The sequence below is a fragment of the Fringilla coelebs genome, assembly GCF_963513975.1.
Source record: "Fringilla coelebs genome assembly, chromosome: 12".
Classification (NCBI taxonomy): domain Eukaryota; kingdom Metazoa; phylum Chordata; class Aves; order Passeriformes; family Fringillidae; genus Fringilla; species Fringilla coelebs.
Window position 1 is genome coordinate 14,101,624 of NC_140038.1, and position 24,014 is coordinate 14,125,637.

Consider the following 24,014-nt stretch of genomic DNA (forward strand, 5'->3'; position numbering starts at 1 on the left):
TAATTATCTTGAAAGAAAATGCATCTTCCTTCCAACTTAAAAAGAAAAATTGGCAAGGTATCTAGAGCTACAGCTAAATATAATTACTAATGGAAAGCAAATCTGTTTAAAAAATCCTGCTATTTTTTCCCCAACAGATAAGTCTGAAATAACTTCAATTATGGAAACAGGAATCCATGTTCTTTCATTATGTCTGGAGAGCACTTCCATCTCTGCCACACTTTATACACATCCATTATACAACATTATGCATTTCAAATAATAACATTTTATCTGTTCACTGATTTCATGGATTTCTTCTAGTACATTTACTTTTATTAACTCCTTTTCAACTAAAAAGCAACAGAGCAATCCAATATTTTTTAACAAAGTCTGCAAGGCCAAACAATGAGACTGCTGCCTATGCCCACACACCATAGAAAGTTCCACAGTGGCTAAAGCTGCAGCTATGTGGAAACACAACATTTATGCACATTAGCATATCTCCAGACAAATAAAAGCATCAGCATGCAAACAACTGGTAAATCACTATTTCCAGAGTAAGTACCCTTAGCTGTCTAATGCCCATAATTCACTCAGAACATTCAAACTCATCCCTTGCAGGTAGAGCCGAAGGTCATTCTGAAATGCTCTGCTCACTCATTTATTAAAGCAGATGGTAAAAACCATAATAAATCTACCTGCAAAGTGTCCCTGTCACTAAGAAACACATTTCAGGCTAGATCATCAAGGAGATCAGATTTTTTTTAAGTTGTAAGACAATTTCAGATGATCTCTGAGCAATATTTTAAGAGTAAGAACAATACTGTACTGTGATGAGAAACTCTTGTGACCTCATTTCCCTCAATCTAAACCAAAGATGATGAAAAAACACACCAAGGGTTACATCTAAAAGCCAAAACTAATTGCTTAAGGTAACTTTACAGCTCACCAAAAAAAGGAAACAAAGTCCCCCTGCTCTCCTTTATGCATTCCATGCTTAGAGGTGCATCCAAAACAGGTTGAGCCAACCTCTTTCTGTAGAGCCCTTGCTCTCACCCCTGACAAGTCAGGGAGACCTAGACAGATAGTTGTGATCATCGTCCAGTTTAGGTGGTTCTGAATAGGCAGATGTTTTTCTGCACTTATTTTCAGCCTTACATGTATGAAAATATAAGAGGCAAGGGCAGCTATCAAGATTCAAGTAGGAAGGACAAACAGAACTTTTTATAAAGAGGGAAAAAAAGGTAGAAGGATTGGCCAAACTAGAGGCTGAGTTGTGTCAAGTGTCCAAAAACATATGAAAGAAAACATTCTACAACAAACAGATCATGTGCCTATCATGGTATAAGCTAAAGAATTACTGTGTAGATATCCTGATAACTGCACATCAAAGACAGTGCAATACAGAAAGTAACTCCTTAGACAAATCAGCCTTCCTTCACAGTCCTGGGAGAATGACACCAAGCTCATTGTACTCTAGAAGGAGGTCTTGAAAAATTTCCATTTCCAAGATATGAAAAAGAAGAAAAAATTCATCAGGGGACGCATTGACACTCAGACACATGAAAGCTCAGCTAAAAGGGAGGAAAGGCTCAGGCCCTCTCAGGCCCTTCAAATCACAAGATTTTCTATTCTGCAGGAGTGTGGGGAAGTTGTGACAGATCTGCACATGTATCAGTGTGTAGGACACCCAATTTACCCTTCCTTTTCAGAGCTTCCCATGTCAGACACATCACCCATGGCGTGAGCTACTGCAGCTCGCATGAGGTGCTTGAGGTGCACACACGCTGCTGAGAAAAGCAGTCAGCTTTCCAGGCTCTCTCTCCTGAAACAACAGAATTTAGAGTTCTGCTGATGGAGAAACCGAGAGGCTTTGGTCTCTTTCAAGCTCCAAGGGAACAGCACCATGGAGCATGGAACACCCTGAACCTGAGCCAGGCAGAGCAGCAGTGGAGCTCCCCACACATTACCTTGGTGTACCAACAGTGACACCAGAGCACTACAGGAGGACTCCAGGGACACAGGTGACAAAGTGATCTCAGGGCTCAGCTGCAGCCAGCTGGGTGTCAGGAGCTCTAAGTTTGATGGCTGTGCAGAAATGTAAACAATAGATCGTGGCTCTAAGAACTTAACTCCCAAGAGCTGAAGGCTGCAGGAACATATGGACAGAAGAAGAAATGGATCTGAAGCGCTTCCCAAATTACTTTCAGCTCTACTCATGCATGTGAATATAAAAAAGAAGCAGATCTTGATGATATTTTTGCATTTATAAAATATGCCTGGTGAGAAAAGTAAAAATGTTGACATGTTATCTCAAAAACAAGGGCCAACCTGGGAATGCAGAGCCAAAAGCAAAATCTGATGGAACAATCAGCTGCTTCTCTGACTAAACAATCTGTGAAGTTACCTATGTTTGCCCTGGAAAGAAAACAAGAGCAAGAAGAAAAAATGGCACTCGTAAACTGGAGTCTCAGATAGAAATACTGTGGTAGAGAAGCATTCCAAGGAGCCTATTAGCATAAACAAAATTAAAAAAAGGGAGCCTGCATCAGACACAGACCAAAAGAAAAAAATAACATGAGAAAGTCTTATGAGTAGCTCACAATTCTTTACAGTCACATAAATTTAGGGCAGTGCCAGTCACTCTGTTGGAGCATAAATTAGTATGGAAGCCCAGACCTGCAGCATCAAGTTGGTTACAGATATAGATAAAAACCAACCAAGCAAAAACAACAAAAAAGACATGCTGACTCAACAATCATAAAGATCATGTTTTCAGGCTTGTCTAAACCCATGTCCAGATACACACTAACACTGCTGCTCACAGAAATGCTTCAGCAGCAACAAGTGTTGGGAAACAAGGCGTTCTCTTTCTGAGATTGAATTTTCAAAGAGTGGACTTCCCTTCTGCCAATGGAAATAAAACAAGTGTTGCTTACTCTACCCAAAATTAAAGCACAAACATAATTCTCAGGAAGTGAAACAAGGTCAAACTGAACATTCATGAAAATCATCAGTAACCATCAAGGCAGAGTTCTGAACAAATTGCTTTATAATCTTTAAAAGGTGTTTCTTAGTGTCAAAGAGAAATAATTTTTTTTCTGAAAAAATGCGTGCAGTATTTCATTTGGAGGTTACAGAGTTCCTAGAGATCTGCCAAAGAACACAGAAATGTTATTAAAACAAAACCCAGCACAACACTGGCAATCTTTAGTGAACATTCCTCCAGCTGGACAACACTTAACAGCTCTTGTCTTATCACTGTCATGTCTGGGAGCAGGCCAGATCCTGCCACTAATATTGATGTTCATCTTGGGGATCCCTGAGGAGCCACATTAATCCAGGAACAATGTAAAAGCAGAATTAGTCCCTCCATTTCTGTCCAGACTTAATTTCACTGCTGAACATTCAAAGTCTGGACATTACACTTTACTTCAGTGCTGCATTTAGGTTGACCCCAAAATATTCACAGATGTTCCTAAAATAAAAGATAACCTGCAAATGCACATTAAAATACTGGGATAAAATACAGGGATTTATCCCCCCAACAATCCACATTTGTCTCAAGCTCTTACATAGATCTGCAAAAGATATATACATAGATATGCACTTCACAAAGCAAAGCACAAAGAGCAAGCTAAATGCTGCACAAGGATACCATGAAAGTGCACAAGAACCTCAGTCAGAGCAAGAATTATTGAAAAGTGCAGCATGCCAGGATGAACCTGGACTTCTCTTCTCTAGGGAATCATTAAACCACAGCTCTCAAGCCCAAACTTTAAATCTTGAGCCCCACCCCAGATCCACTGCAAGAAATGCAGCTCTGTCTTGTCTCTGACACAGATTTGTGACTTGCTGAGGTATCCCCCAGAGCAGGGCAGCTCTTGGCCAGGTGTCCTTACAGGGAGCATCACTCAGCTCTGGAGATGGTGGTCCCTGCTCTGCTCCTCTCCACAAACCACAGCTGTGCATCCTGCTGGGGAGATCTGAAATGCTGTGCATGACAAGACTTCCTAAGTCTGTCTTACAAAAGGTCCTGTTAATGACACTGTTTTCAGCTGTACTCCCCTTGCCTAAATACAGCATAGACAGGGCCAGGTTTAAACCCAAATCTACTGGAGAAATGGTTCTGCTGACTCCCAGAGACTTTGAATCCCTTACATTAGCTGTGAGGACCAGCTCCAGGTTTGCTATTCTGTGCCAGGTACCACTGAGCATGCTCTCCAAAGGGCTCCTTTATCCTTCAGCATCTACTGTAAAAAACATGACTAAAGTCAGATACCAACATCTGACTAAACAAGAGGAAATTTCTACTTTTATCAATACAAATGTGACAGATTTCCAGCCACTAATCCACAGAATGGCTGAGATGTCAATCACTCCAAGTAAATGTGGATCTAAGGCTAAACACAGAATTATGAATGCTCCCAATCCCATCAACAGCATCGTACGCAGTGATTTCAAAATGTTCTCTTAAATATTCTCAGAAAGCAGATTTCAAAAACTTCTTTAGAAACTGTATTTTTCATCACCCTGAAGTCATACGGGAGTTAGATGCATCTCAGCTAAATGGTTTTGATTGCAGTCAATTGCAAGGGGGATTTTCTGCCTAGCACAGAGACATTTAAGAACAAACTCTATCGTAGCTCTTACTTTAGAATATGCCAACAAAAATACGGAGCCATCATGTAGTCAAAAATATTTCACAGAAACACTAATGCTAAAAATCTAGCTGTATATTTAGTCATTGCTTTTACGTATTAACCACAGAGATTATAAAACAGAGCTCACTCTCAAAGAATATTAAAAAAACCCCCATTTTCATTGTTCCTGATAACTCTGTTAATACTGTTTTACTTGCAATCCATTGCCAGACACTTTAAATAGACTCCACATCAAAAACATCTACTGTACAGAGAGGATATGCAGAAAAGCAAAAACATTCCTTGCCATGCTCTTGACAGAATTACGATTACAAATAAATCACAAAATACAAGAAATCCCACCTTTAAGGAAGACTCTTACAAAGATGCTATTTCGTTTCTGTGAACAAAACCTTCTTGGAGAGAAATTTTATCCGCATATAAGAAGAGTCAGAAACCTCTGGGAAGAAATGTAGCAGCATTGGTATTCTGCTCAGAAAATGTCATCACAGATCTGTTTACCTTAACTGTGGACCATGATTCAGCCGGTGACAACCGTCTTGCATACTGATCAATTTATTTGCAGCAAAATTACTAACATTTTCTACTTTAACCATTTAGGTTCTGGAAAGAGCTACTGAGACAGGAATAATATAAAAATCCTTATTAACTAAATACTTTCCCCTCTACCACAATGCCCTGTGCTTTGGGGTGTGAGGGGGGCCCACCCCTAATCTTGAAGATAAATTAGGGCATATGGTGAGCAGTTACTAGAGAAACGTTCTCTTTTTCAAAATGAAGATCAGAGCTTTATCCTCTGCCTGAATCACAGGTGAATGTTAAGCACACTCGAAGGGGAGGGGGGGGGATGATGAGATTGAGCTGTTCAGTTGAAGGAGCACTGTCTGTTCAGCAGAGACTGGGACCAGGTATTTAAGAGAGTGACCTGACTGGTGTTCCAGAGGCCAAATCCATTTACCTCTCTCCCTGCCCTCTCTGCTGTGACTCTGCAGGAGATGCAGGGTCAGGGACACACCTAAGCAGACTGGAAGAGCAAGTTCTGAATTCAAAGAGGTGAAACCCTCTATGGTACCTCCACACTTGACTGCAGTGTTCACACAAGCCATCCATGTGGGATGTCCTGGGATCTCACTGCAATCCACACCTTTCTGTGTGCCCCACGGCTCAACAACACCACCTGGATGTGCAAAAGAAGGCAGGATGCAGACAAAGAATTGGAAGTAAACTGTGACAAAAGAGACTTTTGGTCTACTTTAGGGGAATTCTTGCTGCAAGTGCTCAGCTTGAGGGACAATTTGAGACCAATTACTGCAGGATGAGCAGTAGGATCCTCTGAAGCATCCAAAATCAGATATGCCATGCATGAACCACAGTACCCAAAAACCCCACTGTGGAAACATCAATCTTATGATCTTATGATGAAACAAAAAAATCATTTTATATATTACTAGCTGGTTTTGAATGTTATTTTGACAGCACCTCTTATTGTAATTTCCAATTTTCATGTTAATTACCTTATTCATTCCAGTCATGTTGGTAATTCCATTCATCCATATCTACCCTGCGGTCAAGGCACAAAAATTTACAGAGACATTGTGAAATAAGGGAAGGATGTGGACCACATTCATATTCACAGCCTAAATGACCAACACAACCCATATAATTGAATAAACTCAGAATCAATTAGCACAATCCAGAAGAGGACAGGAGTCACACCTCTGCACCCACTGCAGAAGATGTTACAGACTAAAAATTGAACTTGAAGCAACAGACAGAAGATGCACTTGGCTACTTAAAGTTAGGCTGGGAAGAAGGGAAAAGGTAGCTGCTTCTTCATTCCTCCTATCTTCCTGACAAATGACATTGCACCTTATGCCCCTGCATTTTCCCCTGGCTATTTTTCCACTTCTTATTCATAATTTTGTGTTATCTCTTCTTGACCTATTCAGCCTCTGACTAAGGTGAACTATTCCTTGTACTCTCTTTAATAAGCCAATGCATCCAACTGCTGACAAGTCCTGCCAAACTATGTCCATTTACCTCAAAAGAGGTTGCTGAAATTCAGAACAGGGAGCAAAGGTTAAAAAAGAAGCCTTAATGGCTCCTGTTCTGAAAGCATGTCTCTAGCCTTGGAAAAACAAGAAACCCTTTCAGAATTAAAACAAGGCCTGTATCTGCAGTGCAGAATGAAGGTGAAAACTGACCTGAACCTAAGCACCTGGCCTGCCTCTAAAACGTGATAATCCTTCCCCTTGCAGATGTGGGGCTCTAACTCAGGCAGAAGAGCACCCAGGTCTCCACCATGATTATGATGGACTGACACATTAGAGGAAAAGCACTTCTTACATCCAGAGTCTGGAACTGCATGAAGGAGTGAGCCAGAAGCAAACCCAAGGACCTGAGGTAGACTCAAACTGATAACACAACCTGAGCCTCCAACACTTGGCAAATGTCTCGGATATAAATAGTTACAAGTGGGAAAGTGCACATGCAAATTGGGCAGGGAAGTAGGGCAGCTACTGCAAAAGACCAGTTTACAGAGAGGATGAAAATCTGACTTGGAAAGGTTGCTTCAGGACTGATGTAAACATCATTAAAAGATGAGAGGCTTAGCTTATATGAAGGGTCACAGTAAAACAGCAGACAACAGCAGCAGGACCATTTAAGGTGTCTGAATGTGACCCTATCTGGTCTTCAGCAGCTACACACATGATAATGCAATCATACAACATGATTCCACACTTAATTGTCCCTGCATTAATGTGCCCTGGTTTTATTGACATTATTTTGGCTGATCTTACTGACATGTGGCAAAAGTGCCAAGCAAATCGCCAAAAAAAAACAAGGCTCCCCAAACTATGCATCATTTCCATTTGAAATGAATGGTGATGCTCCCTCCTTCTCTGACATTTTGTATTTGCCAAAAGTAACTGCATAATTATAAGTTATGTGCAAGAAACAGAAGGTAACATTCAGTGTTATTTTCCATACTTTTTACTGAGCATCAGACGTAGCAAACAGCATATATGGCTGTTCTGTTATGTACAACTGCCCACTGCTGACCCATTAATGAACTCAAACTGTGCAAGCACACACCCAACCTGGGCAAACAAACATGAGGAAAAATAATAAACTCTAAGGACTTTCTTTCAAGTTTCTCAGACACAGATCACGCTCAGTCCATTAATTCTTCGTTTAACAAGTCTGTTTCATTTATCTTGTTTTGGTTGGCACTCAATTAGAAATTCATGTACAGGACAATTTTTTCCCTTTTTAAAATAGAACACTTGCTGTATTTCATCCAGTAAAACATCAGGAGGTAAAGTGGAAGCTGCAAGACCAGCTAAAGCTACACTAAAGCCAGGCACAACAATCCTGAATCAGGCAAAACACCTGCATACAGCCCAGTCCACATGATTATCACTAATTGTTAGAAGGGCCTGGTAAAATTTGTTGCTTAGTAAATAAGCAAAGAGAACAATTTGAGAGTTACCCACTTGGCAAGTGCAAGTTAAAAAAAAAAAAATAACCCACACTGTCACACTATCAGCTTTACTGTGATTTCAGTTATGGATGTGTTTTGCCATATCTGCCTCTACATTCTTAAGATTTATTGAGAATGGGCTTCTGTCTACACAGAAAGAAAAGCCCTCTCATCCAACCACTCCTCATCTCCTGCCTTGCACAGCAGCCCATTTCTGCTGGCCTCTCTCATGACCACATATATATACTTACATACGTACATACAAACATATATATATATACACACAGAGATAGATGTATGTACACACATATAAATACATAATATGTAAAATGTATATATAAATATACAAATATATAAATATACAAATATATAAATATACAAATAATATATAAATATACACACCAGAAGAGTTAAGCCTGGTTTCCTTCTGCCACTGCATTGCTTGCCCCATCTTGGGTATCACCCCAAGCCAGTGCACTCCTCAAAGTGTTTCAGCCACTGTCACACTATCTAAAATTTCCCCCTTCTCATCTTTCTTACTTTCCCACACCCTTACTGTTTTTGCCAAGCTTTCCTGACCAATCACAACTAGCTCTGGGTGCCCCAAACTCCCTACAACGGGCATCTGTGGATGCCAAAAAAATTATATTATATAGGTTTTATGTAGAGCCTGTCCAAAACTGTGGAAAAGAAATTCACTGACATCTATGAAACAAACAGCACGGGCTGGCTGGAGGGTGGGATGGTAGCCAGGGAAGCACCACACATGCTTACTCTGATTTTATACTCCTTCAAGCACCTGCTTTTGGTCAGTGCTAGAAATGATATACTGGGCTTGAAAAATTTTACTTTCAGGACAAGACAGCATGTTTTCCCATCAGGAACAGCAGAAGTAGCATTTCTTAAGTGTGTTTCTTCTACAAAGGTAAAAAAGATAGGAAATTAGCCCATTACTGCTGTTACTTTATTTCACTAACAATAAAACCAAGCATTTTCCATTGTAAGCCCTTGCTCTGGATCACTCATTATTAGTTTTATACCATCGCTGCAAAAAATACTTGCAAGCAAATTTCCTTTTATAAATTCCTATGTAACTGTTTTATGATAAAGAAATAATAACAGCAGAAACTACTCAGTAGTTTATCTGCACTATATCATCATTTGAGGCTTCATTTTTGTTCATTTATCTTCAAACTATTTATTTTAAAATAATATTTCCACAATCTTCTATCAAGCAGTCTTGCTTCTTACTATCTATCTCGCAATTATTTTCCAGCAATAGAAGCTGGTTTAGATTTCAAGCATTTTAAGTGCCTGATCACAAATCTATTTTGTTCATGTACAAGTTCAACTGCTAATTTGTGGAAATTATTTTGAAGCTTCTATTAAAATACTTGCAATGGTATGCATAAGAAAAAAACAGATCAATACTGTGGCTCTCCAGAGTTTACATCATAACAAGATGACAGCCCTCTAAACTCCTATCAGCTACATAAAACATAGTCAATTGCTGTATAAATGCAAAGAAATAAAGCTAATTGGGAATAAATCTGTCCAGAACATTCACCAAAATGGATTTTAACTAAATGCAGATCAGGGGCAGCCTAGCTTTCCCAGAAATCCAATGTCTTCTCTCAACTATTTCATTTTTTCCTCTAACCAGAAATGCACAGAATTCACATAAAACTCATTGCCAACATCACTTGTCCGTATTTTCTGTTAATTATAGAAGAAATCAGCTATCAGATCTCATGAGCATGACAGGCAGTATTTATGACTATAACTTTTGGTTCACTTTCAAAGAAATTGGACAACATATTTCTTGAATAATGAGCAGAAACGTTCAAGTGAATTAATAAATTCTTGCTCTCCTCTTATAATCATTTCATAAAAATATTCTTTTAACTCATTTTCACTGAGCACCGCTCTAAGTTCACAGGTGCAAGCAGTTGTATAATTTATTCTAAATGCAGAAATTTGAAAATGCATGGAGCCAGGCCAAACCAGAAGTGTGATCCTGTCCCTACCCAAAACAGAGCATGGGGGGATCACCAGCAGGAATCTCTGCAGTCACCCTGGTGGGTGGTGAGGAAGACCACGAAGGCTTTGTACATCCTCCTTCTGAGGAAGTGGCCACAGTGGGGCTGGCAGGGCAGCTCCTGGGCACCCCCAGAGCAGCGGTGCTGGGTTTGGTGGGATGGAGTTTGACAGTCTGAGACATTCACTCCCCATCAGCAGCAGAAAGCTTGGGAGCAACACAGCCCAGCAACAAAGGTGCAAATGTGGGCCACTCTGATTTAAATTAGCCATTGAAAATTACTGACTCGTGTCCTTCAAATGCCTTTATTATTTATTGCTAAGATTTTTAAGTGTGCCTCAGAAGGGTCTGTTAATTTTAAATTTCATTCAGAACAGCAACTTGGGTTACCAAATACTTAATTATCAGTAAATTTACAGTGTCCTTGGGCACTGTTGGGTAATCAGAATGCTATTGTTTTCATTAAACAGCATTCTATTGATAGCACTAATGACTTCAGTTCTGCCTGATCAACAAGCAAATGATGCTTATTTGATGCTATGATAATTAATTGGCCTTTCAGGTGTTTTCACACCCCAATTCATTACTAAGAATAAGAATTTTTATGTAAAACACCTTAAAAAGAATATCTGTATATCAAAAACACATTCTAAAATTAGGGTGTGGTTTAGTACTTCTTTTTTTCTCACGATTTCTAATACAACATTCTCTGCCTAAAAACTGCAGGGGAAAAACTTCACATTAAATCCTTTCAGAAACTCAGCCTGAGCCTGAACATTGTAAATACTCAGTTCATTTTATGCCTAAAATTCCTCTAAGTCAAAGGAGATTTTTCTGATTTTAAAATTTCTTTTTTTTTTTTTTCTCTAAAGACTGAAGTAAACAGCCAACCTCACTTTCCCATTGTAGCAAGAAGGATCAAAAAACATGACTCAAACAGGGTGTACAAGTGAACAGCCATTATTTCTCATTATTTCTCAATATTTCTCCTCGCTCAGTTTACAAAACACTGTAGTCCAGCCTTCTGACCATGGAAGAGGGCTAGGGCTAAGAAAATTCCAGATTCAAACTGAACTGGATCTCGAAAAGCCACCTGAAAAGAGTGCACCAGTGTTCCCACAGTGTTCATCTGGTACCTGTCACCAATCTGGATGTGTTCAGTTCAACCTCCAACAAGGACAGAACATCTTCTGATGTCTTAACTAATCTCATACACCAGCCCACATCAGCAGTTATTCTCCTCTTTGCGGATTAGTTTCCCAAATCCTGAATTTTTCTGCAAGCAAAAACCCACAATATTTCAAATAAAGGTCTTAGTGATTTTTCTACTTTTCACTGCCTCATCACTTCACTAAATGTTTTTTAGAACATTTGTCCTTTTAGGTAATTTCATGTATTATATCTTTCATGTCTGCAAATAAAAAATAAAAATAGAAATTCACAAGCTTTTGGCTGCTGTTGTTGTTGTTGTTAGCTTCTAGAATTTTTCATTCCTACAAATATTCCAAATGGTACACCCCACAGCTATGGCATAAAGGAAACCTTCATAGGCATGTTAAAAATACAAAATACTACAAAGCTTTGCTGCAGAATATTCCTTAGTGTTACTTTACGTTTCCTATGCTCCCAAAAATTTCTTACGAATTTTGGAACTTTTTTTCTGCTTAACTTCTTCCCAGAGCTACTTCTTGAACATATTTTATAAAACTGAATCTCATGCTCTCTTTTTAAAATTACCAGTTTTAACATAAGAGAAATGCTGTTTTCCAGGCAGGCTGTGCTAGACTTTCTGACGTGATCAGCAGTAATAGCCATGCTCTTACTTGTTTTTTCAGAATTACAGAATACAAGATTTGCTGGATATTCTACCAGTGAACCACTAAACAATAAAAAACAGCATAAAACAACAAAGCATTATTTTTCTGTGTCCCCATGTTCACATTAAACATGATTTGACATCCATTACAAGGCACTTGTTCCCAAAAGCATACAGACAGTTCTGTGCATATATCAAATGCAGAAGTGAAGAATGATACTGAAAAAACCCTCACGGTAAACAAACTGGATGTTTGTCAAAAAACAAGCTGATTGTTTGTCTGTAAATATTGACCAAAGTAAGGTTTTAGCTTTGCTATTTGCTGACTGAAGAGCAGCACAGGCAAGTACACAGGACACACAAGATTATTCTGAATTCCAAACCTGGCAATCAGGTTCCATCTACTACAGGGACTCTACACAACAAAGCAAACAACCAGTGGCAGCCACATGCATTTACCAAGAAATCACTACAAACACTTTATCCTTACATTTCAACATTAGAAAGAATCATGATTTCATTTTTGAATAGGTATTTACTTCCAGGGACAGCTCACTGATTTGATTTAAAGAGCAGTTTGAATTAACCCACTAACAAAATACCCCCATATAATACATTTTCCTACTTTTAAATTTAACTTGCAAATGCACAATGAACACTTGAAAACTATCTCATAATTTTCACTCAGTGCCACTGTGTTTTTCATATAGTTTGATCATCTCTTTGGTGTATGAAGCAATGTACATTTTGCTCTCAATCTTAATACAAACAGTAACTGGATAAGAATAAACAAATGCATTTTCAAAGGCAAATTTAAGTGTCAAAAGCAGCCATAAGACAACACGAAGCAAGTTGTAAATCCTGTATTGATACTTTAAACCAGTGGATTGTTGCTAGTTCAGCACTGAAATAACTATCTATCATGTATATATTCTGCCAAGACACTTAAAAAGCACATTAGCCAAATATTCTACCTACTCTGTAAAGAAAATACAAATTAATGGTTATTCATGTGCCTGGAATAAATAATAACTGCTGTTTCCAGAGAGAAAGAAGCTGTATATTTTCCTTTTTCTCTCTCTCTGTTTCTTCCCAAATGAAGGAGAATTTTTCGCTAATCCAACATAAATGTGGTTGAAATAAAAGTCTATTAATAAAACATTATCAATTAGTACATCACAATGAAACACATTCTCTGCTTGTCCCAGCATAGGCATCTTACAAATATGTCATTTTTACAAGTGATACATATGAAAAAAGCATCTCAAATTATGCAGGACTTGCAAACCGGTGGTAAGAGAAATGAAAACAACAGTCAGATGACTTTATTGTGGCACGTGAATGTTATTTGTCAGTGATTGAGTAGAAGGCCTGTAGTGAATTTGAACCCTGTCCAGGGCTGTACCATGAGCCTGCCTTCCTGCCCTGGTCGATTCTCAGACATGAGACAGGCAGTGATACACGAGAAATGTGCAGCCAGGGTGCAGCAGCCAGGAATCTTCCTGCACAGCGACAGTTTACTGGTCTCTGAAATTCTTATTCCTAATTACCACATTCATTTTAAATTTAGCAATGACGAAAGAGTAATTTGTCCTTAGGACCATCCTGAAAACCCAGAGAGGGGCGTGGGTGGAGACATGATGAACTCAGAGCTGAGCTTGGATCCACCATCATTAACCTCCACATGTAAAACTCGGAGATGGAGCCAAGGCTCCTCAAACCCTGAATGCGTGCCCTTCCTAGAGCAAAGTGAGGATTGGCATGCTGCCCGTGTCCCACTCAGCTCTGCCGAGGGCAGAAAGGCTTTTGCACATCAGTAGATGAGGCAGAACCAATTCCTTAATGTCATATCAACCTTTTCATCAAAGTCGTCAGATACTACTTTAGAGAAGGAATGAAGAGGCATGTGCCAGCTATGAGACTAATGAATGCCTTTCCTCCAGCAAAACATAATTCAGTATGAACTCCACGTTACTGTTCTTTCCACCCACTCACACATCTCCAGCTGATAGTACTCAACCAAAATGCCAACAAGTAAAACCACACACCTTTTAATTCAGCTACTGTACACCAGCACTAAGATTTCGTTTCACCCTACAGCTGCCTAACCTCAAACATTATTTATATATTTATGTGCCTCCTTTTTTAAAATATGCATGGAACCTGGAGGGAGAAACACAGGTGACAAAAGGGAACACTTAGGAGGGCAAAGATATTGAGACTTGGTTCTAGCTTCCCCTAGAACATTACAGACCATTATAATCCTCACCTCAGTCCCATTTACAGTTCAGAACCAAAGAATTCTGCAGCAGAAGAACAACACTAAAACAAAATATGATTAAGTCTTGAGTCAGGAAACACTTAGGAAATGTATAATGTTAGCTTGTCTGAAAAGTTAAAGAGTTCCAAGATATATTTAAGCAAAAGACTAATACATCTCAGAAAGGCACATGTTCACTGAGTGTATCAGAAACAGATCAGAGAGTACAGAAAGTCCAGGAACACTCAAGTTTACTTAGAAGAAAAACAACCCAACATCTGTGCTCATTCAAGAATCAAGTCTCAAGTATGAATAAACTACAATGAGCCCAAAGACTCATATACACCCAACTACTTCACAGTGATCATCAACAACAAAGAAGGAAGAAAATTCCCTATTGCTGTCTTATTCTCTAAGTATCCATAATAAAAATTTTATGCTTAATTTTAAAGTGTCTCTAACGGGCTATTTTTGGTAGGGGTTCCATGTAGTCTGATCTAGAACGTTTTGTTGTTAGTGAGAATCCAGTTCCAGAGAAATAGTTTCACCTGGACCAACCCTAACTCACAGATGGCAGAGAATCCACAGACACATTGCAGATTTTTACAAACTTGTTTCAGAAAACCAGGAAATTTGGATTCTCTAAGCTTCAACACTTTGCTTTTGGGGAAGATTGTTACGTTCACTTAAGACATTTTTAATTCCAGCAGTCCACTGTCCCCTTTGTGGGACATGCAGCTTGAAAATCAGGATAATTTTCCAGTCCTCATAAGAGGGCCTGAAAAGGCTCCTATGCTTTTCATAATGATTGTTCATTTACTTCCATTTCAACAATGAAAATGCCTATTTCAAACCTTCACTAGAGTAAGCAAAAAAACACTGCAACTGCTGTTCCCACAAACCTTATTGCAGACCAAATAAATCTACTTTTTCTTTTTTTCCCTTAAACCAGAAATATTTTAGATGAAAACATAAAATCTTAGCAGAGGAACTCTTATCTCTGAAACACTGAAATCCTGACATAGCTCCAATAATCTCATTATAATAAAAGGAAGTTTTCATTATAAAGTCTTTTTTTTTTTCTATTGCTCAAACCACTACTTATTACAGAAAGTGCAAAACATTTTCAGGGTGAGACATCTAGATGCAGGGGGCCAGGGTATCTCTTTAAGATGCTTAAAAAAAAATTAATTAAATCCAAGGAAAATACTGGTACCCATATACTGTGACATAAATGTGACTCACAGGAGTAGTCAACAGACCAAGCAGAGAGCAACCTCCATGGACTGATGCTAAATGAGCCACCTCTCAGTGACGAGGAACACAAGAATTTATCACTGCAAACTCAGCTTTTCTAGCTATCACTACTTTAAGTATTTAAAGCTGGGCTCAAAACTGAGCTAGAACTTTGCTGGCAACTTCACTGGACACACCACAGTGGAAATGCAGCTCAGCCATGGCCTGGCAGTACTAACAGCAAGACAGTTTTTTGTCCATGAAGGGATGGAACATGATGCAGAGGACACACAGTAGCTAGTACCTTTTAATAGCTGATTTTATGGCTATAATCCACTTCCCACAGCTACTGTTACAATCAGCACCTCATTTCAGGGGCTGACTTCTGCCATGTGTGAGGGTCACTGGGTGCTGGGCTGATTAACCATTCTCCATGTGGCAGAAGCTCAGCAAATTAAAATACCAGCCTCATACTCAGTGGCTGGGCACAGCAAACTTGCCATGTAACTTCAGCAGCCTGGCCCTCTTCAGGACTCCACTGATGACTTGCAGACATACCAGACACAGCCTGTTTTTACTTATTGCAATAGGATGTGGACATTGGGGATGCACTCTGCAAAGCACAGCCCAGAAAGCAGGAGGCAATCTCTGTTCTCAAAAGAATTTAACAGTAAACTGAATAAAATCTGAGACAACTGCACAAGTTATTTTAACTCTTCTTGCATTCAAAATAATTAGCTCTATCCCAAGTTCTAAAAGCACTTCCAGTTCAGTTCAAATTTTCCATCCAGATATTACAAGCAATACAGTTTTAAAATATATGCATTTCAAGGACATTTAACAGCACCCAGATGCCAACCTAGCTTCACTAATAGAAACAGCCAGCAGTAACAAGTTCCTAAAACTACCTGCTTGCATGGAATTATGCTCTGGGTTAGTACTGGCTAAGCATTAGAGATAATTTTTCAAAATCAGGCCTGCAGGTTCCTCAGACACGCAGGTTCCTTTGCTTTTACCTCTGAGGAATACAAATATGCAGTGTTTTTGTTCTTTGCAGCTCAGTGATTTACTGGCATGCCTCTTCCCATAAAATATTTGCATATATCTGAGAGTCAAACTGTTCTGATACATTCTGTGTTTGCCAGGAAGTGAACGCTTCACTTCAGTGTAACTGAACATTTAAAGAACGACAGGCACCAGGACAAATGGCAGCATAATTAACATACCAATGAAGAGCCAGTTGTTAATTACTATCCATTTTAGGCATTTTGTATGAGCGACTTACCTGAAAAGCCTTTCCATCTGCATGCTGGCAAAGCCAGTAATTAAACAATTCAACACCCCTTTTGCTTGATTAGAGAAAAAATTACAATTATTTTATATTATTCTACTTGTCACATGCAGTTGACATTTAGATGAGAAAAACCTGCAGCAGCCCACATCTAAGCATTTGAAATTAATACTATGAGCTGTCCTTGAACAAAACAACAACATCCATCCAGGGCAGATGCAAGCTAATAGAGGCTCCTAATTTGACACAGCTGATTACACCTCCCAGTACCTGCTGGGCTGCAGGGAGGCAGCACAGAAAAAGTACCACTTTTCTCTAAGGGGGACTTCAGATGCTCCCCACAGAACAAATCTGAATTCATAAGCTGTTGAAAGACTTGGGAGTAGCACCAGCACAATGCCAGGATTCATTTACATTTCAACAACGCTGAGAAGTCAATACAAAGCTCAGCACAGAGAAAATACAGGAGTTGTGAGAAAGGTAGAGACACCTAAGTGTGAAAAGCAGGATGGAGACCACAGGAGAGAAATACCAAAGATAAGCAAAATGGAAACAAACGCTCACAAAAAAGGAAGCAGAAAGTTTAGAAACATTCATCAATACGTTGAGTATCCAAAGAGAAAGGATTTCTCTTTCTCCCTGTGCAGATGGCTCTGCTCAAGGAAGACCAGCGTGCTCTGGGTACAAAAAAAAGGAAATTACATCTATCTTGAAAACAGCTTCTAATTCATCACACATTGCATGACTACGGCCACTAATCCATGCCAACAATAAAACTGAGATCCATTTGAAATTTTGACTATCCAAAATAAACTCTGAATCAGCTCTTGCTAAAAAATTGTCATTCTCCGTTTCATCCTGCATTTTCAAACCACGTAATTTCTGCACATTAAAGGCCAGATCTTGCCAAAATCCTGTAACATTTTGTGACAAAGTAGTTCTTCCCAGAACAGACAGAAAGTGCACGGTCCATGGGGGTTTATTCCATCTATTCATTTTCATGTGGATTTTTATTTGAAACAATGGAAGATGATGAAGGATTATTTTTCTCAAGTTCTTTCTTTGCATCTATCTTACTTGAGTTATAATCAGAAGGCAAATAAAATGTACAAATGCAGCCTCATAAAATTTTTCTTTTCCTCCTTGACAGAATGATTGATACAGATGGGGTGACAGGAAATGCTGTAGAGCTGAACAAAGAAAACACTGTTAGCAAGAAGTAAACTGTACCAATGGTTTCTAGAGCAAGCACCCACCCACGATCTCTGGAATGTCACATTTTTGCCCGTGTCCTCCAGCAAATGCAATGTTTTGCATGAAATAAGTCGCAGAATGGTGAAGGAGCACCTGTGACTTTGATTTCTTTCCCACATAACCTTTATTGAGCACAGCCCTCCAGCCAGAGGCAGCTGGGGTTGGTATCTGCACACATCTCTGCTCTCCCCAGAGCTGGCCAGACAGAACAGCTCATCCTGAGCTGATTCATCCATCTCTAAACACTGCTGGCCAGCCAAAGACACTTTGCTATTGACAGACTGGAAAATCTGCCAGAGATCTACACCAAGAGCAGCGATCTAAATTCCCATCTCTTAAACTCAAGACCCCTCTTTTTCTTTCTCTTTCCTGCTGCAAATTTTAATAACATTGTAATTTCTGCAGGTAGCACTGAATTAACACATTTTCCATTCCTGCTTGTCAGTTCTGAAGCAGTAAGCCCCCCAAAATTACTCTGAGCGACACACATATCTGATCTTCACAACCATTTAAGCATAATCTCTGAATACATCTTCATAATGACAGCCCAATTTCTGTCCTCTTAATAACAATAATCACTACATCAACAGGGTTATTTTGCCTTGACTATTTTGAAAAGGCTATTTTTTTTTCTTTTCTACCTAATCTCTACTGCAATTTTCCTTACTGCTAAGAAATATCAGCAACCCCATATGGTATTACAGAAATCAGCAATATCTCTTTTGTTTTGCATTTTTATTAGAGGAATAGGAAAACATTATTCTATTGAAAAGAATATTTGGAACTAACCACAAGCTACATATGCAAATTTTAAATAACTATTTTGTGATAGAAGAGATGAAATCTTTTGTATGCCCTATACCTATATATTAGAAATATAAAAATAATGGCATTTCTTCAATGCCAGTTACTGTTCAGTACACAGTCCTGAAGGACAAAACATTATCACAGAACAATTCAAGAGGCACTGGCATCTCATACCACAGTTTGACTGAATTAAGGACCAATTCTGCAGTACCAGAGCTATGAAAACACAAGAAGAAAAAGATCTGCAATGTAAACCTCCCATTAGCTAACAAGTATTCTAATTTTGAAACACTTTTTTTTAACTTTATCCTAGAATGATGACTATTTTTTTGCATACCAGAAACATCAGAGCTCATTATAACCTCCATCACTACAACACTCCATTTACTCCCCAGGATGCTGTTAAATTTTTAGTTTGCTGGATAGTCTGTGTTGTAGTGAAGGGCAGAGCAGCAGCAATAAAACACTTTTGGGCTTTGAGTTGAAGGATTTTGAAATCTAAAACACTGAAGTAGATTCTTTTTTTTCATCATCAATTTCAAAGCTGTTTGAAATCTAAAGAACAGAACAGCCAGACTGTCAGACAGCCAGTTCCTTTGGGGAATATCAACTGGGCAGCATCAAAAAAATTCTTCCACGGCACTTAATGTCTTAGTAACTTCAGCCCAAATGCAGGACTGGGTAACAAATTATTTGATTCTCAGAATATCTAGTTCAAATAGAAGAATGATTTCTGTCCACCCAACTCCCAAGTCAAACAAACACATAAACCCCAAAACCACCTCCCAGAACCCAATGCACTTACCTACACCAAGAGCCTAAATGCAGGGCTTACAAGTTTTCAAGAATAAGGCATAAAATCTGCTGTTAACTCATTACAAACTGAAAGTAAAGTGAGCTTATTTAATAACATTTCTCTAGGCTAAAATGCCAATTTTTTATATTTTGGATTAGCTATGGGCTGAAAGTACCCCTCACGAGCTGCTGTGTTTGCAGCAATGTCCTAAGCCCCAGCAATTCCTTTCTCTCATATCACAACATCTCTCTCTACACATTTCTAGTAGATGCCCTTTGGAGGACATGTTCTCTATGCCTTTATATTTGGGGCTCTCTGCTTAAAAAGAAATCACCAAAAGGAGCTTTACGGATTACATTAACAACTCAGTTACTTTTTTTTTTCCAATTAAATATAAAAATACAACCCTAAGGATTTATAAAATTCTAAAACATCACCAAAAATGCATCCTGTGGGATCTTCCCTCTAAAGTAACTCTAGATAAACTGCAAAATCTCATGATTTCTCCTGACTTGACTTTTGAATTCATGGCATTTTGGCACTACATCTGTGTGTACTACCTTCCATTCAGGGGTACCTCAGTGGGAAGAAATGAAAGGATGCCTTTCAGTTCATTTCTCATCACCTGACCCCAGCAAAAAGCTGCTGCTCACCCATCAGACTGAGGCAGACTGGAACTCATCACCCCAAAACCAGCTGATGTCTCAGGAAAAAAATGCCTAAACTCATGAAGAGTTTTATGTTTTCATCCCACCCTGGCTAATACAAGAATCACCACTTCATGTGTTGCACTCAAGTAAAATCTGAACCCAAAGTGGCAACAGTTACGGACAAAGTTTGCATTCCAAAAATAACACATTTAAAACAGACAAGGCACTAAGTTACTTTGCTGCAAGCAGTAATATACAAAATGCTTGTAACACCTCCACAGTTTTTTTGTTCTTAAATCCCATTTAATATGCCAATCTTATTTCAGGAGGAAATAAATTAACTGTGATGCTTTGTGCCAATGCAGATGAGCTTCCCACACACCTGTATTGTTTCACACTTCAGTTTGTCACCCGGAGTACGAGAACCCAGCCCAGCACTCCCAGCCAGACCCGTTCCAAGGCTGAGCCTGCAGCAAGAGGAAGCAGCTTCTCCCACACAGCCCCTCAGCCGTGCCAGGGTGATGCCCAGCTGCAGCTGTGCACCTTCACCAAAAAGAACCATCAGTGTACACCTAACACAGCCCAGGGAGCCCACAGAGGTGGCCTTACTGCCACCACAAATTTGGTCCCTGACACTGCAGTTCCTCTGAGCCTCAGGAGGGGAAGGATGCAAACTGCTCCCACTTCTATGGACTGCCCTAACTGAAACTCTCCATGAAAAAGAGATCAGTAGGAAAAAGGATAAATCTGCATCTAACACAAGAGAGAAGATGCTGCCACAGAGGATTGCATGGGTCTGCAGCAGATGATCCCAAACTGAAAGACTTTCACATGGTTGGAGAACACCCAGCTTTTCTCTCTCTGCTAATCCCCACTGCACTATCTAGAATATGACTAAAACCACATGTATTTGTATTGTGGTAGCTGCAAGTTAATGTCCTGCCTAAATTACCAACTGTTATTAGAACCCCAGACAATTGCTTAATAAAAATTTAATCATATTGTAATTTCTAATCATCATTAAAGATGCTTAACAAGTTAATCCTCTATTGTGCTCCCCTAACATTGCAGATTAGAAAGTTAACTGGCACAAGGTGGCACAGCTCCTCTAATACTAATAGGGCTACTTTCATCTTACTCCAGCTGAGGATCTGTCCCCAAGAGAAAACAACAGGATTAAAATCATTTCACTACAGATTTTGACTGATTCTCTGCATTCCTTTGCAGTTACTTATTTCTAAAAAAAAAAGAACAGCGACAAACAAGTGCAGGTATTTCACACAGCTCGATCTTCTGCTGTCCGTGGTGGAGCAAAGGCAGCACTATGCTACAGATTGAGGGTCCCCTTTCCTCACAGCTCCCCACTTTGGCTTCGCCCCGGTGTCTGATAACAACACCTCTCATGCTCAGAAAACGTGGGAGGATCATTCGCAGGCAGCGAGTTTGGATTTCAGCTCAGACCCACTCCAGCTGCCCAGACAGGAGCAGAACGATGCTCTGTAACCTCAGCCTTGCAGAAGGGGATCTTGGTTCCCTTCAGGAAACACCTTTCCTCATCCTTCCCATGGACCAGCAATCTGTGCTTCAGAGAGCTTGAGGACCACGCTGCAGGTCAACTTTCACCGTGTCACACGCACAGAGATGCACACAGGCAACACACTTGGCCCTTCCTTCCTCTTTTCTTTATGTTTCCTCAACAATCCCATTGCAATCCCTCAATTCACCAAGTGGCCACGGGAGAACAATGGTGAAAACCCACTCAGGAGCAGTCCATGCATGCTGTACCTCCTGCAACCACATCTTTTAGTGGGTTCAGCCTCAGGCAGGTGGGGTACACAAAGTGGGAAGGGTTGGTGCCAAAGGGGCACCGGGCTCTGCTGTAACTCAGCAGTTTCAGCACTGGCCTCTAAGCGGACAGGGCTGCTCCTTCAGTGAGTAGCTTGGAAAGCAGACAGGAGGATGGCAAATCAAACCAAACCCAAGTCAAAAGATGCTGTTTGTATCCTCCTCTGTCTGCAAAATTGACTTCAGTGAGTGCACTCAGTGAAACTCTCTGTTATAATGCACAACATAGTACCCTGAAAGCTAAACAGTATTAATTTCATAACCTTCCCTTAAATACTAATTTTCATTTAATATGCGGAATTCTGATATTAAAACCTACTCTGACTGACAAATATCAGTTTCTGCTTACTGTACTGGCACTTATTGAACCAAATTCATTGTTTATATCATAATATTTACTTTCAGCATGACAACTACACTACCAACTACAGCAGGGTTTAATCTAATGAACAAGCTTTAAATATTAGTTGGCATTTACTCAAGCAAGCCTTTAATTGTCAGAACTCAACCTGACTCTACAAAACATGACACTATGCAAGCACATATTAAAACAAGTAAAACTGAAATTGATCTTTAATAGCAATATTCTTCCTTAGTACTGAGCCCAGTGCAAGATCCATCATCCCAATTATTTTTAGTGTCGGATACTTGTTGATCCACACTAAGCAAACCCAAGTCCATCTCGAAAACGCAACTCTGGCCTTTCATCCAAACTCACTTTATTCCATCGGGCACTGAACATAATATATGTAACATCTCACAGACACACAACAAAACGTCGGGGAATTCCCTCACGAAGAAACTGAATGGGAAAATGTTTGTAAATTTCTTTTGTCAATAACCCTAGTACTAACAGCAAATATTTACTGCATCCTTTGGAAAGAAAACAAACACGGGGCACATGCCGAGGTGCCCTTGGTCAGTTTCAGCACCGTTTCGGCTTCACGAGCCGACAAGGAAGCTGACAAGCTGGAGGCAGGGAAAGCCAATGTTCCTACTGATGCAGGGCAGGCACGGCTCCGCACGGCGCGGCGCTGCCCGTCCCCGCTGCTCTGATTCCCGCGAATGCTTATGCACCACTGTTCACGTCTGCAGGGCTGCACCGCGCCCGCAGCCGGGGCCACAGGGGCGGCGTGTCCCGAGGAACCCCCACGGGCTCCCGGCTCCGCTGGCCCGGCTCTGCCCGGCCCGGAGCCCCGCGGGGGCGGCGGGAGGAGCGGCGGGACCGCCCCGGGGCTGCGGGGACCGCGCCGGGCCGGGCGGGGGGAGCGGGCGGCGGGGGCGTGTTGTGCGGCGGGGCCACTTGGGGCGAGACGGCAGCTACTCACCGGGAGGGTTTACCGCCGCCGGCGTTGCCATCTTGTCTCTGAGAAGAATTAAGACAAATGCAAGAGGGGCGGAGGGATGCTCAGAGCAGCCCGGGGGAAGCGCGGGAGGGGCAGGCAGCCGGCGCCAGGGCGGGCGGGCCGGGCGGCGCGGGGGCGGCGGCTGCTCCCGCCCCGGGACCGGCGGCGCTGCCCGCTCCGTGCGGGGCGGCCCAAGATGTCCGATGGCCCCGCGCCGCCTCTGCTCATGCGCCGCGCTCAGTGAGCATGTGCCGGGCGGCCGCACATGTGCGCTGGGCCCGCGGTCGCCGCTGCCCGGCCGGGACCCCCCGCAAGAACCCGCGGGAACCGCCCCCGACACGGCCCCGGACCGGCCGCCCCCCTCGGGGCTCGAACCCGTGGCCCCGGGGCGCGAACTTCCCGGAGCGGGGGGCAGCCAGCGCAGCCCGCGGGCGGGGGGCGCGGGGCCGGGCGTGGGTGCGGCCCAAGGGCCCCAAAACCAGCGGGGAACGGGCGCTGACCTCCGGCACTGAGGGGGAAACTGGGGTGCTCTGTGTCACCCTTAA

General features: G+C 41.0%; 1 protein-coding gene across 1 annotated transcript in view; it reads right to left on the reverse strand.

Annotated features, from left to right (window-relative positions):
- Positions 1-23,568, reverse strand: part of ARNT2 (aryl hydrocarbon receptor nuclear translocator 2) — a 91,944-nt gene extending 68,376 nt beyond the window's left edge. The window contains exon 1 of the mRNA XM_084213782.1: positions 23,452-23,568. Within this exon, the coding sequence (XP_084069908.1) occupies positions 23,452-23,482 (31 nt within the window). The 5' untranslated portion in view covers positions 23,483-23,568. The remainder of the gene's footprint in view (positions 1-23,451) is intronic.
- Between the last annotated feature and the right edge of the window lie 446 nt (positions 23,569-24,014).